Source organism: Mytilus californianus, unplaced genomic scaffold, assembly GCF_021869535.1.
Source record: "Mytilus californianus isolate M0D057914Y unplaced genomic scaffold, xbMytCali1.0.p SCAF_7, whole genome shotgun sequence".
In the NCBI taxonomy this organism is placed as follows: domain Eukaryota; kingdom Metazoa; phylum Mollusca; class Bivalvia; order Mytilida; family Mytilidae; genus Mytilus; species Mytilus californianus.
The window spans coordinates 81710575-81723275 of NW_026262723.1; the positions used below are offsets into that span (position 1 = coordinate 81710575).

General features: G+C 33.5%; 1 protein-coding gene across 1 annotated transcript; it reads left to right on the forward strand.

Moving 5' to 3' along the window:
- Nucleotides 1-9582: 9582 nt before the first annotated feature.
- LOC127707535 (uncharacterized) lies at nucleotides 9583-11580 on the forward strand. Its single transcript, XM_052212108.1, has one exon. It carries the CDS (start codon nucleotides 9604-9606, stop codon nucleotides 11455-11457), a length of 1854 nt encoding a protein of 617 aa, XP_052068068.1. The 5' UTR covers nucleotides 9583-9603; the 3' UTR covers nucleotides 11458-11580.
- Nucleotides 11581-12701: the final 1121 nt, after the last annotated feature.

Consider the following 12701-nt stretch of genomic DNA (forward strand, 5'->3'; position numbering starts at 1 on the left):
TCCATGCTTTCGGAGTATGATATGAATTCGAAACGTTATCCCGATCAATTTTTCACAGAGACCATTATGATAAGATTATTCCAAGAGTCTTTATTCGTTATAGATATTTTGGACTTTTCAATTACCATAAGTGAACAAATTCATATAAGTCCATCATATCTTATAGAAATAATCAGTTTAGGACGGGGACTCGGTTGCCGAGTGGTCTAAGTAGTCTGAAATTGTTTTAATTGGCTACATGTAACTGTTTGTTTGTGACACTAGGTACTGTCTGGTAATTTTTTATTGTATATATTTGAATAAAATTTTATCAAGAGAAAATAAAAAAAAAATAGTTCAAATGTTTCACTAGCCTGTCAACACTGAAGTTGTGAGATCGAATCCCGCAGGTGCGTTCGACTCCAATCTTAATTGACTATAATGTTTTCGTTTTTTATTTGCTAGTCGTTGAGCCATCCATATCTCATTTAAGTTTTATCTATGACAGTGATGTTATAGCATGACACACACCGAGATACACATATTACATACAGACGGTGTGGTTAATGTATATACAAAAAATATTAATCAGTTACATAATTACGTCAAATGACAATGCCGGGATCACCATTCATATAATTCATATGGTTTAAAAAAAAAATTAATTTATCCTTCGTCATACATTATTCATCTAACGCATTTCTTCGAAAACAAGTATTTTGGTAACCGCATAATAAATTCATATGGCAAAACACTGTTCGATATATATATATATATATATGTATATGTCAGAAAGTACATGAAGGAGAAAGACATAACTTCGTTCATAAACTTGGTAAGTAATCATATTTCATTAATGTCAATAACAATAAATAATTCAAAATTACAACCTTAAGAATACCGAACCAACTTAAACATCCCAAAATTAGAGGAAACATAAGACAAGGTAAGATGGAAATTGGCATGGAAACTAAAGGTAGGCTAAAATAAACACTTACAAAAAACGAAAGTAATACCAGATTATCAATAAGGTAATTATGATTATCCTCCGAGTGAATTTTTATTTTGTGAATGAGCCGCTGCAATAAGTCGCTTTTTACAATTTTTAGCTCAATTCCAGAAGATAACATTCTATAGCAACATACGATTCCCCAATTTATTCAAATATGAACATAGGATAATAAAATCAACATTATAATCACACATTGGGCTCATAAACAAAACAAGAATGGAAAAATGATTGCTTATCAACTCATATATTCCTTTATTAGTAACGGAATGCATTGTTTTATTTGAGTAGTATACAATAGGTTTTACTAAAGAATAAAATAGGATGAAGACCGGTTCCCGTCCATGAATTTGTATAATTTGTAGCATATTAGTCTTAGATACATGATTTTTTTTTATTAGTTGTTATTGGCTTTGAACTAGCTGTCAGTAACTGCGAGTATTCTCAGATCTATATTAAGTGTCCTTTTTTAGTTCGGTATGAGGGATGGATAAATACCCTGCTACGTCCAGTCTGTGTTTATGTTTTATGTTTTTCTGCTTTATATCGATCTGATGAGTTGAGCCTTTTTCAACTGATTTTTATAGTTTGTTCTTATGTTGTACTTTAACACCACTGTCCCAAGTTAGGGGAGGGTTGAGCTCACAAACATGTTTAACCCCGCCACATTCTGTATATGCCTTTTCCAAGTCGGGAGCTTGTAGTTCAGTGATTGTCGTTGGTTCATGTCTGTCATATTTGTTATTTGTCAATTGTTTTGTTATAAATTAGGCCGATAGTATTCTCTATTGAATTGTTTCATATTTTTCATGTCGGAGCCTTTTATATCTGACTATACGGTATGGGTTTTTCTCATCGTTGAAGGCCGTACGGTTGCCTATAATTGCTTACATGCACTTTATTTGAACTTTGGTGGATAGTTGTCTCATTGGCAATCATACCTCATCTCCTTATTTTTATATAGTCTAAATTTTAAAACAAAGTTGTCTGTGTCTTTATTCCAAGGAAAAGGTTGTTAAACAGCAATAAAAGAAGTAACTGCAATATTTTCAAATGGCCCTGCAAGACAATACAAGATTTGTGTGCAATGCATCTTGAAATATGTTTAATATCTATCCGTTGGCTTACAAATCAATTGAATTTGCTTTCTTCCACAAATATAAAGCAATGTAAACTTGGAAAAAAGTATTAACAAAAATATCAAACTCCCAGGTAATTTTTTTTTAATGGTCGACATCCATAAACCTGACAAAACCAAATGCTCGACTATATCAAACAACAGAACGAATGAAAAACAACTGTCATATAACTGACTTGGTTTAGAACAAATCTCAGCATGGTCTAAAGATTGGCTAATTAATTTTAATCCTAATAAAACAAAGGCTATGATATTCTCCTGTAATACTTCCCCAGATGATATCGAAATAGAATTTCAAAATCAAGCAGTTGAATTTGTCTCCTGTCATAAACACTTAGGAATTACTTTTGATACCAATGGTAAATTCCATACACATATAGAAAACATTTTAAATTGTGCAAGCATGCACAAGATTAAATATTCTTAAAAAATTGAAATATGTATTGAATAGAAATTATCTTGCTCGTATATACTTAACATTTATACGACCAATTATGGAATATGCATGCGAGTTATGGAATGGTTGTACTCAACAAGATTCCGACAATTTAGAACATGTTCAGTTGGAAGCAGGAAGATTAGTAACTGGGTTGCCCGTGTTTGCTAGTCGGGAAGCTATATATTTCGAAACGGGCTGGCAATTGCTAGTAGACAGAAGAAAGTCAAGAAAGCTCAATATGTTCTATTCTTTACATAATGGGACTGCCCCTGATTACCTCTGCGATTTAATGCCCCCACTTGTTGGTTAAATATCTAATTATGATTATGATGGAAAAGCCTAAACCCCGACATACGTTATTCCAGAAATATAATTATATTCAAACGAAAGATGAAATCTAAATTGATACAGCCACCCTCCTATTTTAGTTGTGGTGATAGAAAACTTAATATCATTCATACACGTTTGAGAAATATGTGCAGTTCTTTAAATGCAGATCTGCACCGTATTAATATTAAACCCAATCCCGCATGCAGCTGTAGCCATCCTGTGGAGGATAGTATTTACTATTTTTTTGAGTGCCTTTTTCACAACGAAGCAAGAGAAATACTGTTTAAAATTAAAAAGATATGCTATATCTATTGAGTTTCTATTGGCTGGTGACGGTGACCTTTCATTTCAGCAAAACAAAGAAATTTTTGAGTCTGTACAATCATATATCAGAATTACACAAAAATTTAGAACATTCAATTAAAGTTCTGGATTCCTACATTCCAACTCTTCACTACAGTTCAGTCCTCTATAATATTCCATATTATTTTGTATTTTTTGTTTTTCTTTTTGTTTTTGTTTGTAGTTTGTATATATTACATACATTCCTACTATGTTTTTCGTCATTATCAAATTTATTTTGTGTTTATATTTTTATAGGGAGAGGACGTCACTAATGTTGTTATAACTTGTGTCAAATCCCTGTTGCTACTTTTGCAAATAAAATATGTTTAAACTAAACTAACTGACTTGGTACAGGCATTCTCCGAAGAAAATGGTTAATTAAACCTGGTTGTTTAGCTAACTTAACCTCCCACCTGTATGACAGTTGTTTAAAGTTCCGTCAAAATTGTGTGAACAACCCAAACAGACATAACTGGTTAACGAGACAATAACTGAGATCCTGCCGCCAAAATTGTAGCTGACAGTAAAATATTATGGCATATACACTTTTCAGATAAAGTAAAAATTAAATAGAATTAAAATACAAGGGTATACAAAATGAAAACAAATATAAAACCCTTATGCTTTTGATTTGCACATCTGGGGCCGGTTGCATGATGCTATCCTAAGACCTGTCATAAGATATATCTTAGGACATGTCTTATGATCCTCTTATGACTATCTTAGGACATATCTTAGACCTCGCCTCGATACTGTCTTAGGATGATCTAAGCAAATATATCTTAAACCTGTCGCAAGTTCTTTAAATTTTTAAATATTAACATGGTTTTATTGAAAAAATCATGGAAATTTAGTATGTGTTTCCCATAAATTACTAAACGTATTGATTTTAAAACATTCCATAATTAGATAATTTGCAAAAATAAGTGTAATTTATATAAATAATCTATTATTAATATACCAATATACATATAAAAATTCAATTACAAAATTGAGAAAAGGATTAAAATTATATTTTTTGTGTACCAGTGAGTTGAATTCAGTATGTTACTGTATCGGTTATAATAAGCAGGATAAAATCGTGGATTCTTGCTATAAATTCATCGAATGTTCATTGTTGATAAATCATTTTGATAATCCGTCAACCTATAAAGATTTAGTAATAAGCAGGAAAAGGAAATTAGATGATTAGAGAATAATTAGATAATTTGCAAAATTGATATAAAAGATAAGTGTAATTTATATAAATAAACTTATGACTATCCTAAGACCATCATAAGACACCTCTCGTGAAGTCCTAAATTTATGACCAACTTTAAGTGATGTCCTAAGTTAGGATCACTTTGTGAAACCCATTTAGGACTAAGATATGTCGTAAGACCATCCTAAGACATGTCGTAGTCCTAAGATAGCTTTGTGAAACTGGACCCTGGTCCCATCCGCATCAAGAACGCCTAAAAACAAAAGCCCGAAAGTTTGATGTACAAATACCGAGCTACGACAAGAGTCATACGATCAAAATTAACATAATAGTACAAATAAAAATAAATGGGAATCCGTCAAATAAATAAACAGATCACATAGAATCTATAACTCAAGATCATCCTGTATCATTTAAAAAGTTGTTACTTTATATCTGTCTTTAATGTCTGGTTCTTTCCGTTAACATTTTGAGAAAAAGGAGCAGCTTCAAGCTCTTGATTATGAGTTGAGAAATCATCACGGTAGAAACCATACGCGGGTGAAGTTGGTATATTGCTGCTAAGGTGAGGAAAATTGATAACGGCATACTACTGTTGCCTTTATTTATCATACACTCTTAGTACTGAAATGACCGCTGGGGTCAAATTCGATGTATATGTCTAGAAATGAGATAGAAGAGACTGTGTCTGTAGTTTCTTTAATCTCTAGAATTGTTTCATATTGTGACATTTTATAACTGACTATACGGTATGTGTTTACCTCATTATGAAGGTTATACGGTCACCTATAGTTGTTGATACCCACGTTGTTTGGACAGTTGTCTCATTGACAATCATTCCACATTATTGAATAATAGATATCTTACGCTGTACAATTCCTTTGAAGTTTTGTTTATAATCAGATAGGTTCCCAATTAATGTCATTTTAATTTAGTAATAAATTTGTATACGAAATTATATACATTCCTTGTAACACCAAAATATAAACTAATTATAGTCCATTTACAAATCAGATGTCGTTAAAAGATGATAAAAAATCATCAATGTTATTGACATTTAAAAAAAATATCTATACCTATCCTACCGCCCACCAAAATAAGGCGGTAAAATTGTCAATGACCTTGTTTATTATGCACGGAATCATAATACAATAATATCATATAAATATGTTTCCAATAAAAAATATACTTTTTTTGACATCCGATAGGAAAATAAATGATGTATTGAAGGTATATTTGCATTTTTATTATTATATAAATATGATGCACGGTCACAGCACAATATAGACGGATAAATTATGTGAAACAACTGATCAGGTAAGACTGAAGGTGCTGAAAAATTTTGACAGTTCTGTGCGCATCAATTTATTCTAAATAAAACAACGTTTTACTCAAATTTACTCTAACATGTTTGTTATAGTGGAATATTTTTTTATTATTTACGTAATAGTTAAAGATTTTATAAGAGACACTTGAATACTGTATTTCTCTCTGGTCTTCGGAATCTAAAATGTATATTTGAGTGCTACATTTTGTTTTCTCAATTTTCACTTCAATAGAATTGTTAACTGCAGCTTTTCCAAACCACTAGACTAAAACCTATTACAAATTAACGTATTTCAAACACAAGTAAGTCTTTGATTAACAAATTATACAAAAAATAGGAAGATGTGACATGATTTCCAATGAGACAAATATCCACCAGAGAACAAATGAGGTAGACGCAAGCAACTACATGTATATGTCAGTCACTGTACATTAGTAAATCCCGTATCGTACGGTAAGTTATTAAAGGTCCCAACATGACAAAATGTAAAGCAATTCAAACGAGAAAAAAATCAGGAAACCAGCCTTCCCTTCTTGTCAGCATCATTGACCAGGGTTTATGTACAAAACAATATACAAAAATGCATTTTCACCAAGTTGAAAATATGTTGTTCTTTAAATGTTTTTGAACTGCGAGTATCCCTAGATACTTAGAACTTTGTGTCTTTTATCTTTATGTTGGCTTGTTGTTTATGCTTCGTGGCAATCTGTTGAGTTCAGCCATTTTGAACTGATGTGTATATTTTGTTCTCAAGTCTACTATTACACCACAGTCCCAGGTTGAGCGATCATAAACGTGTTTGACCCCGCCAAATTCTATATGTGCTTTTCTCAAGCCAGGAGCTGGTAATTCAATGGTTGTCGTTTGTTGCTGACTGTCACGTTTGTTTTTGTTTTTTTTTTGTCACTGATCAGAAGGTTGTTTTTTTTTCGTTTGAATTGTTTAGCATTTTGTCATGTCGATGCCATTTATATTTGACTATAAGGTATATGTTTTGCTCATCGTTGAAGCCGTGCGGTGACCGATAGATGCTTAAATCCACGTCATTTGGACTCTTTTAGATAATTGTTTCATTCGCAATCATATCAATTCTCCTTTTTATATTAGTTCTCATGATATATTCATTTTAATCAAGGTTAAAATATTTTGTGTTTTCTTTAAATGTTTTTGAACTGCGAGTACTTTTAGATCGGCACTATTTGTATGTTAATTAGATATATCGAATTGAAATAAATTGATAATATTGAAAATGCAGAGCAAATGCTTTTGTTTGAATTTTATGTATTTTTAACTAATCTTCACTTATCTGCAACATAGCAAATTCAAAAATATAATGAGGCTTGAATACAATAAAAACAAAACGAGCATTATCTAAACGGACTTGAGTTCACACTGATTTAACAGAAGCTCACTGTTAATAAATGATTGAATCCTACTTGAACAGTTTCAAATAGCAATGACGAAAGAGAATGCCAATACTGGTCTTTGATATACAAATCACACTTCTGTCTTCTCCAATTATATTTCACTTCCAAAAATCGGAAAAAAGTTTAACAATTTTAAACACCAAGAATTGTATACACACATTTTAGTTCTAATTGGTCAAAGAGATTCGAAAAAAAAACCAAGATTGCAGAACGAAATAATAATACAACTTTCGAACAGAAATTCAGATTGAGAATGTCACAATATTGAGAATAGTTACCGCTATGGCTGCAAAGGTTTATTTACAAAAATATAGTGTTAAATTTTGAACATCAGTTTACCTTGATGATGATTTCTTAAAGTTTCAAGAATTTTGCAAAGTTAAAAGTGAGAGAGTAGCTCTGTTTATTGGAATGACGACCGACGAAATTGAGTTATTGTAGCCCTGACCACGACAGGACTCATTGTCATTCAATATCTAAACTGTTCTGTCTGTCAATTTTCGGGCGGAACATTGAAATTACTACATTAGTGATATATTATATTATTTATGATCATCTAACGGCAGTTGACTCATCTATGTCAACAGTTTTTAAACTGAAAAAAATTGTGATGGATAGATGACAGCACACACACACACACACGCACACTCACACACACACACATATATACATACGTATACACAATTGTCAAACCTGATATCCTAATGGAAAATTAGTGCTGTCTATACCTTACCCAATGAAAGCATATAAAATTAAAAACGCATACTTTTTATACACTGATTTAATTTTTAATGCGGGCGATATATAGTGACTGGAAAGTCCGTCCGTCTGTTCGTCCGTTCGTCATACTGTCCCACTTTTGTATCCACATCTGCAATTTTATTGAACTTTCACAGAATCTTAATCAAATGGTGCACTTTGCACTGCCTACTTTATTTCTTCATCTGAATGGTTTCGAGTGTTAACTTTATGATGCCATGGACTTTTTCATATCTGCACTTAAGTACACATAGGACAATTTTCTTTAAGGTTTTACAAAATATGACCAATCGAAACGAAATACATGATTTGCCTTCGTGACCTCAATGAAAGGGAGTAAGATTACGTTATGTAGAATAAGGAGATGTGATGTGATGTGATTGCCAATGAAACACCTATCCAACAGAGTCCAAACAATGTGGATTTACTCAATTATAGGTCATCATACGGTCTTCAACAATGAGCAAAACCCATACAATATACTAGTAGTGAGCTGTAAAAGGCCATTACATGACAAATTGTGAAACAACTTAAATAAAAATACCAACGGCCTGAATAATGACAAAACAATAAACGAAAAACAAATATAACAGACAGCAGCCAACGACAACCACTGATTTGCAGGCTTCTAACTCTGGACAGGCACAAGAAGAACTTGGCGGGGTTTAACATGTTTGCGAGCGCTCAACCCTTTCCCCTAAAATGGGACAATGGTATAGCAGCACAACATAAGAACGAACTGTAAAAATCAGTTGGACATTGCTTGACTCATCTGATCGGCACGAAGCATTAAAACAACTAACATAAAGACAAAGACGCAAGCACAGATCTATGATTACTAGTTACTGAAATCTAGTTCAAAGCTAATAAAAACAAATATATAAATCATATAAAAATAAGGAGATTTGGTTTGATTGCTAATAAGACAACTATCCACACAATTTCAAATGAAGTGGATGTAAGCAATTATAGGCAACCGTACGGCCTTCAACGATGAGAAAAACCCATACTGTATAGTTGGCTATAAAAGGCCCCGACATGACAAATATGAAGCAATTCAATTGAGAAAACTAACGGCCTTATTTATAACAAAACAATTTACGAAAAACAAATGAACCAATGGCAACCATCGAACTACAAGCTCCTGACTTGGGACAGGCACATATAAAATGTGGCGCCAAACCCTCACCCTAACCTATGACATTGGTGTAACAGTACAAATATGAACAATCTATAAAATCATTTGAAAAGGGCTCATCAAATCGACACAGAGCAAAAAACATCTAACAAAAACTCAGACCGGACGTGGCAGCGTATCTATACATCCCACAACAAAAAAGACACTAAGTAAAAATCTGAGAGTACTCGCAGTTACTGAGAGCTACTAGTAGTGCAAATCCAATGATAACTAATAAAAAAATCATGCATCTAAAACTAAATTATCAACCAGTACACATCCAACATCCAATGGATTTAATGTAAATACGTCATTAACAGTCAGAGAAAAACATGACCTTGTGCAATGCCAAAAAAAACATGTTCTCCCAGACTAAGTTATCAATCAGTACACATGATCTGCATATTTTGCTACAAAGTTACATATTATACATTTTTGTTTTTCAGGAAAAAAAAGAATTAAAAGGTACAATATGCGAGATCTATTGGTTTTACTACTTTTTTTATCATCATGCCGTGCCAGATTGCTTGAACTAGAATTAGAAGACTTCCAGGGTGTTGGTCGATCTATCGTGACAAGACAAAATGCTTCCGATGGTAAAGTCGTCCACCTTTTATACGATAATATAATCCGGTATGAAATGTGCGTTCATTCTCCGCTTGAAATGACTATATCTAATATTTTCTTTTCCAACGACGCCGACAATAAAGGTGACGAAATTAGCGTTTACATGGATGAAAAACTTGTTGGTTCCTTTAAAACAAACCAACCAGAGTTATTAAGACTTTCGGAATGGAATAATTTCCGCCCTAGTGGAGTAATTGGCGAATCTTTTCGTTTGGACTATGGGCGTCATATGCTTACAATCCGGGTAACACAAGCAGATGACTTTGGTGTTGAGTTGGACAATATCCAGTTCGAAGTTGGAAACGCTATCATTACAAATAGAAATCTTACATGCGATGTGTATTGTTTTGATGACATCAACTTTGAAACTCCCCGTGCTGCTGCCGATATTGATGGGTTTAAAATAAAGAAATTTAATAAAGCAACTGTTTGTGCAGAGGAAGAGAATGTAAAAGTAGCTTTCTACCATGACACAGCATCCAATTTCCAAATAAAGGCAACAAGACCAAAATATGCAACGTGTTCAAATAGCAGAGAGGCCGATTTTAGGGACTGTAAACTTGCAAGTCCTGCATGGAAATTTAATGACGTGCAACTTAGTTCCGGTCCACCAATAGTACATAAAACACATCGTGCGTCCCTGACTGTTGATAATTCTGAAACAAGTGCACGAGTTGCAGTAACATTTGACATGTCTGGATTTTCCATTACCCGTGGACAGGGGGAAAGACAAACTGCCGGAAAGTTGTTTGTTATGCTTGGAAAATTAGACACTACAGAGGCAGCATTCGCCAAAGTGTCATACTTGGGAAGAACAGGACGATTAGAACAAGGCACTGAATTCACATTTGACCAAGAATTCCCTTCAAACGTTTGGGAAATTCCAGATAACTTCTGGGGCGATAATAATGGTAATAAAATAATCATAGAAATTAATACTGTTGACAATACTTTCAACGGAGTATATGTTAAGGAAATAAGATTAGAAAAACGAGACATGCAAGTTCGTCCATTTATCATATATAATGACGGAATATTTTTGTTCGAAGGTTTACACAGAGATCCGTGGTGGTTAAAGCAAACAGCAATGAAAGTCAATATGGTAGAAGGTGGGGTTTCCGGTAAAGTTTTCGATGACGTAGCTAATCTCCGATTGTACATGAAAAAACCTTATGATGATGGTTATTCTCAAATTTTTGTCATCCACGATGATGGTCATAGTCGCGTACAGCCAGTAACCCCACACGGCATGGACTGGACACCGTTTGGTTCTTCACTTGTAATTGGCCCAACTAGTCCCAACGTACAGCGTCCATTTGTATCCATAAAATCAATTGATTTAGTACCAAGCAAGTTAATGATGACGATTAGATATCATGACGAGTCTTCCCTGGTACTCAAAGTGGTAGCGTCGCCAACAGAAACTATCGTTAAAATCCGCAAATATAAAACAACAAAAGATCGTAACCAAAATGCCCTCTTCACATTTTTGTCGACTTGGGTCCAAAACGGATACTCGTATGTTGATCACATGTCTGTAGATGGTGGAGTAGGAGATGGTATAATGAAAGATTTTGTTGGTGGTGACACAAGGCTTGGAACAAGAGCAAATTTCTACAGAAAATGTCTCTCACGTTTAAATACACAGAGTCCTGATATTGAAATCACAGTTCATGGTGTCTCTGGTGATGAAGATTAACTTTCTGTGCTTCTTTATGCTCTGTAGGAACATAACATTTTAGGTTTCTACTATAAACATTTTTATTTTTATAGGAATAATGTATATGTACAGTAGTCATATTAAAAAAAGAATAGAAGTTCAGTGGTTGTCGTTGGTTCATGTCTGTCATATTTGTTTTCGTAAATTGTTTTGTTATAAATTAGGCCGTTGGTTTTCTCTTTTGGATTGATTCACATTTCCCAAGTCGGGGCTTTTAATATCCGACTATACGGTATGGGTTTTACTCATTATTGAAGGCCGTACGGGTGTCTGTTATTGCTTACATCCACTTCATTTGAACTCTGTTGTCTCATTGGCAATCAGACCACATCTCCTTATTTCTATACAGAAGAAGCTTTTCAGAAAATAACTACTAAAATTACTAACATGTCGTCAGTAAAAGAGGCGTTGGTTAAGTTCGATCCATAAATTCAAAATATGTAATGCTGTACGATGGCTATAAATTGAAAATGTACAATTGTATGAAGAACTTGTCGTTGAAGCCCTTCAGTCAAACCAACAAAATCGTTTATCTTTATAAAGTTACTACTTTTGACGTTAAGTCATATTTTTGGCTCTAGTTTTAGCCGAGAATTATTTTAATCTAAATATGATTTAAAATGTGAACATATCGAATGATTTACCTACTAAGGTTCCACCTCGCTTAAGCAAAGTTGACCTTCGATGGTGTTGGCTATTCTTTTGATGTCCCTTTAGGTCATATAGCTCATCAAATCTTGACACATCCTTTTTTGGTATTGAGAGTACCTGGTGAAGGTAAATCCAGAAAAGCGCTTCGGGCGCACTAAAGAAATATAGTGTTTTATCTTTATTTTCTAGTACTGTGTCGGTACCGCTTTTCTTGGACTGTTATTTCCCGAGGATATTATTAGCCCAGCCAAGACTCAACCACTGGCATAATTATAACACATATGTCATTAATTTGTCGTTTGAAAAAATACTGAAACTGGCTGACATCATGGTATTACATACATGATATCTAGGAGTGCACCATCTGAGTAATAGTTCAACTATATCAGTTCTAGAAATCCCTTTTTGACGTTGGGTAAATGTCACAGGGGCGTACATTCCTCTAAAACTCGTTTTATCTATATCACGAAAAACGTTTATACCATAACAAGGTAGAAAATCTAGACCCATAATTCGAAGAAATAAAGACATTGGTCAAAAGAAAAAGGCAGAAAGACAACACATTGGTCAAA

What these genes read in the sequence shown, in the direction of transcription:
- LOC127707535 (XM_052212108.1), top strand. Translation starts at nt 9,604, where the DNA reads ATGCGAGATCTATTGGTTTTACTACTTTTTTTATCATCATGCCGTGCC.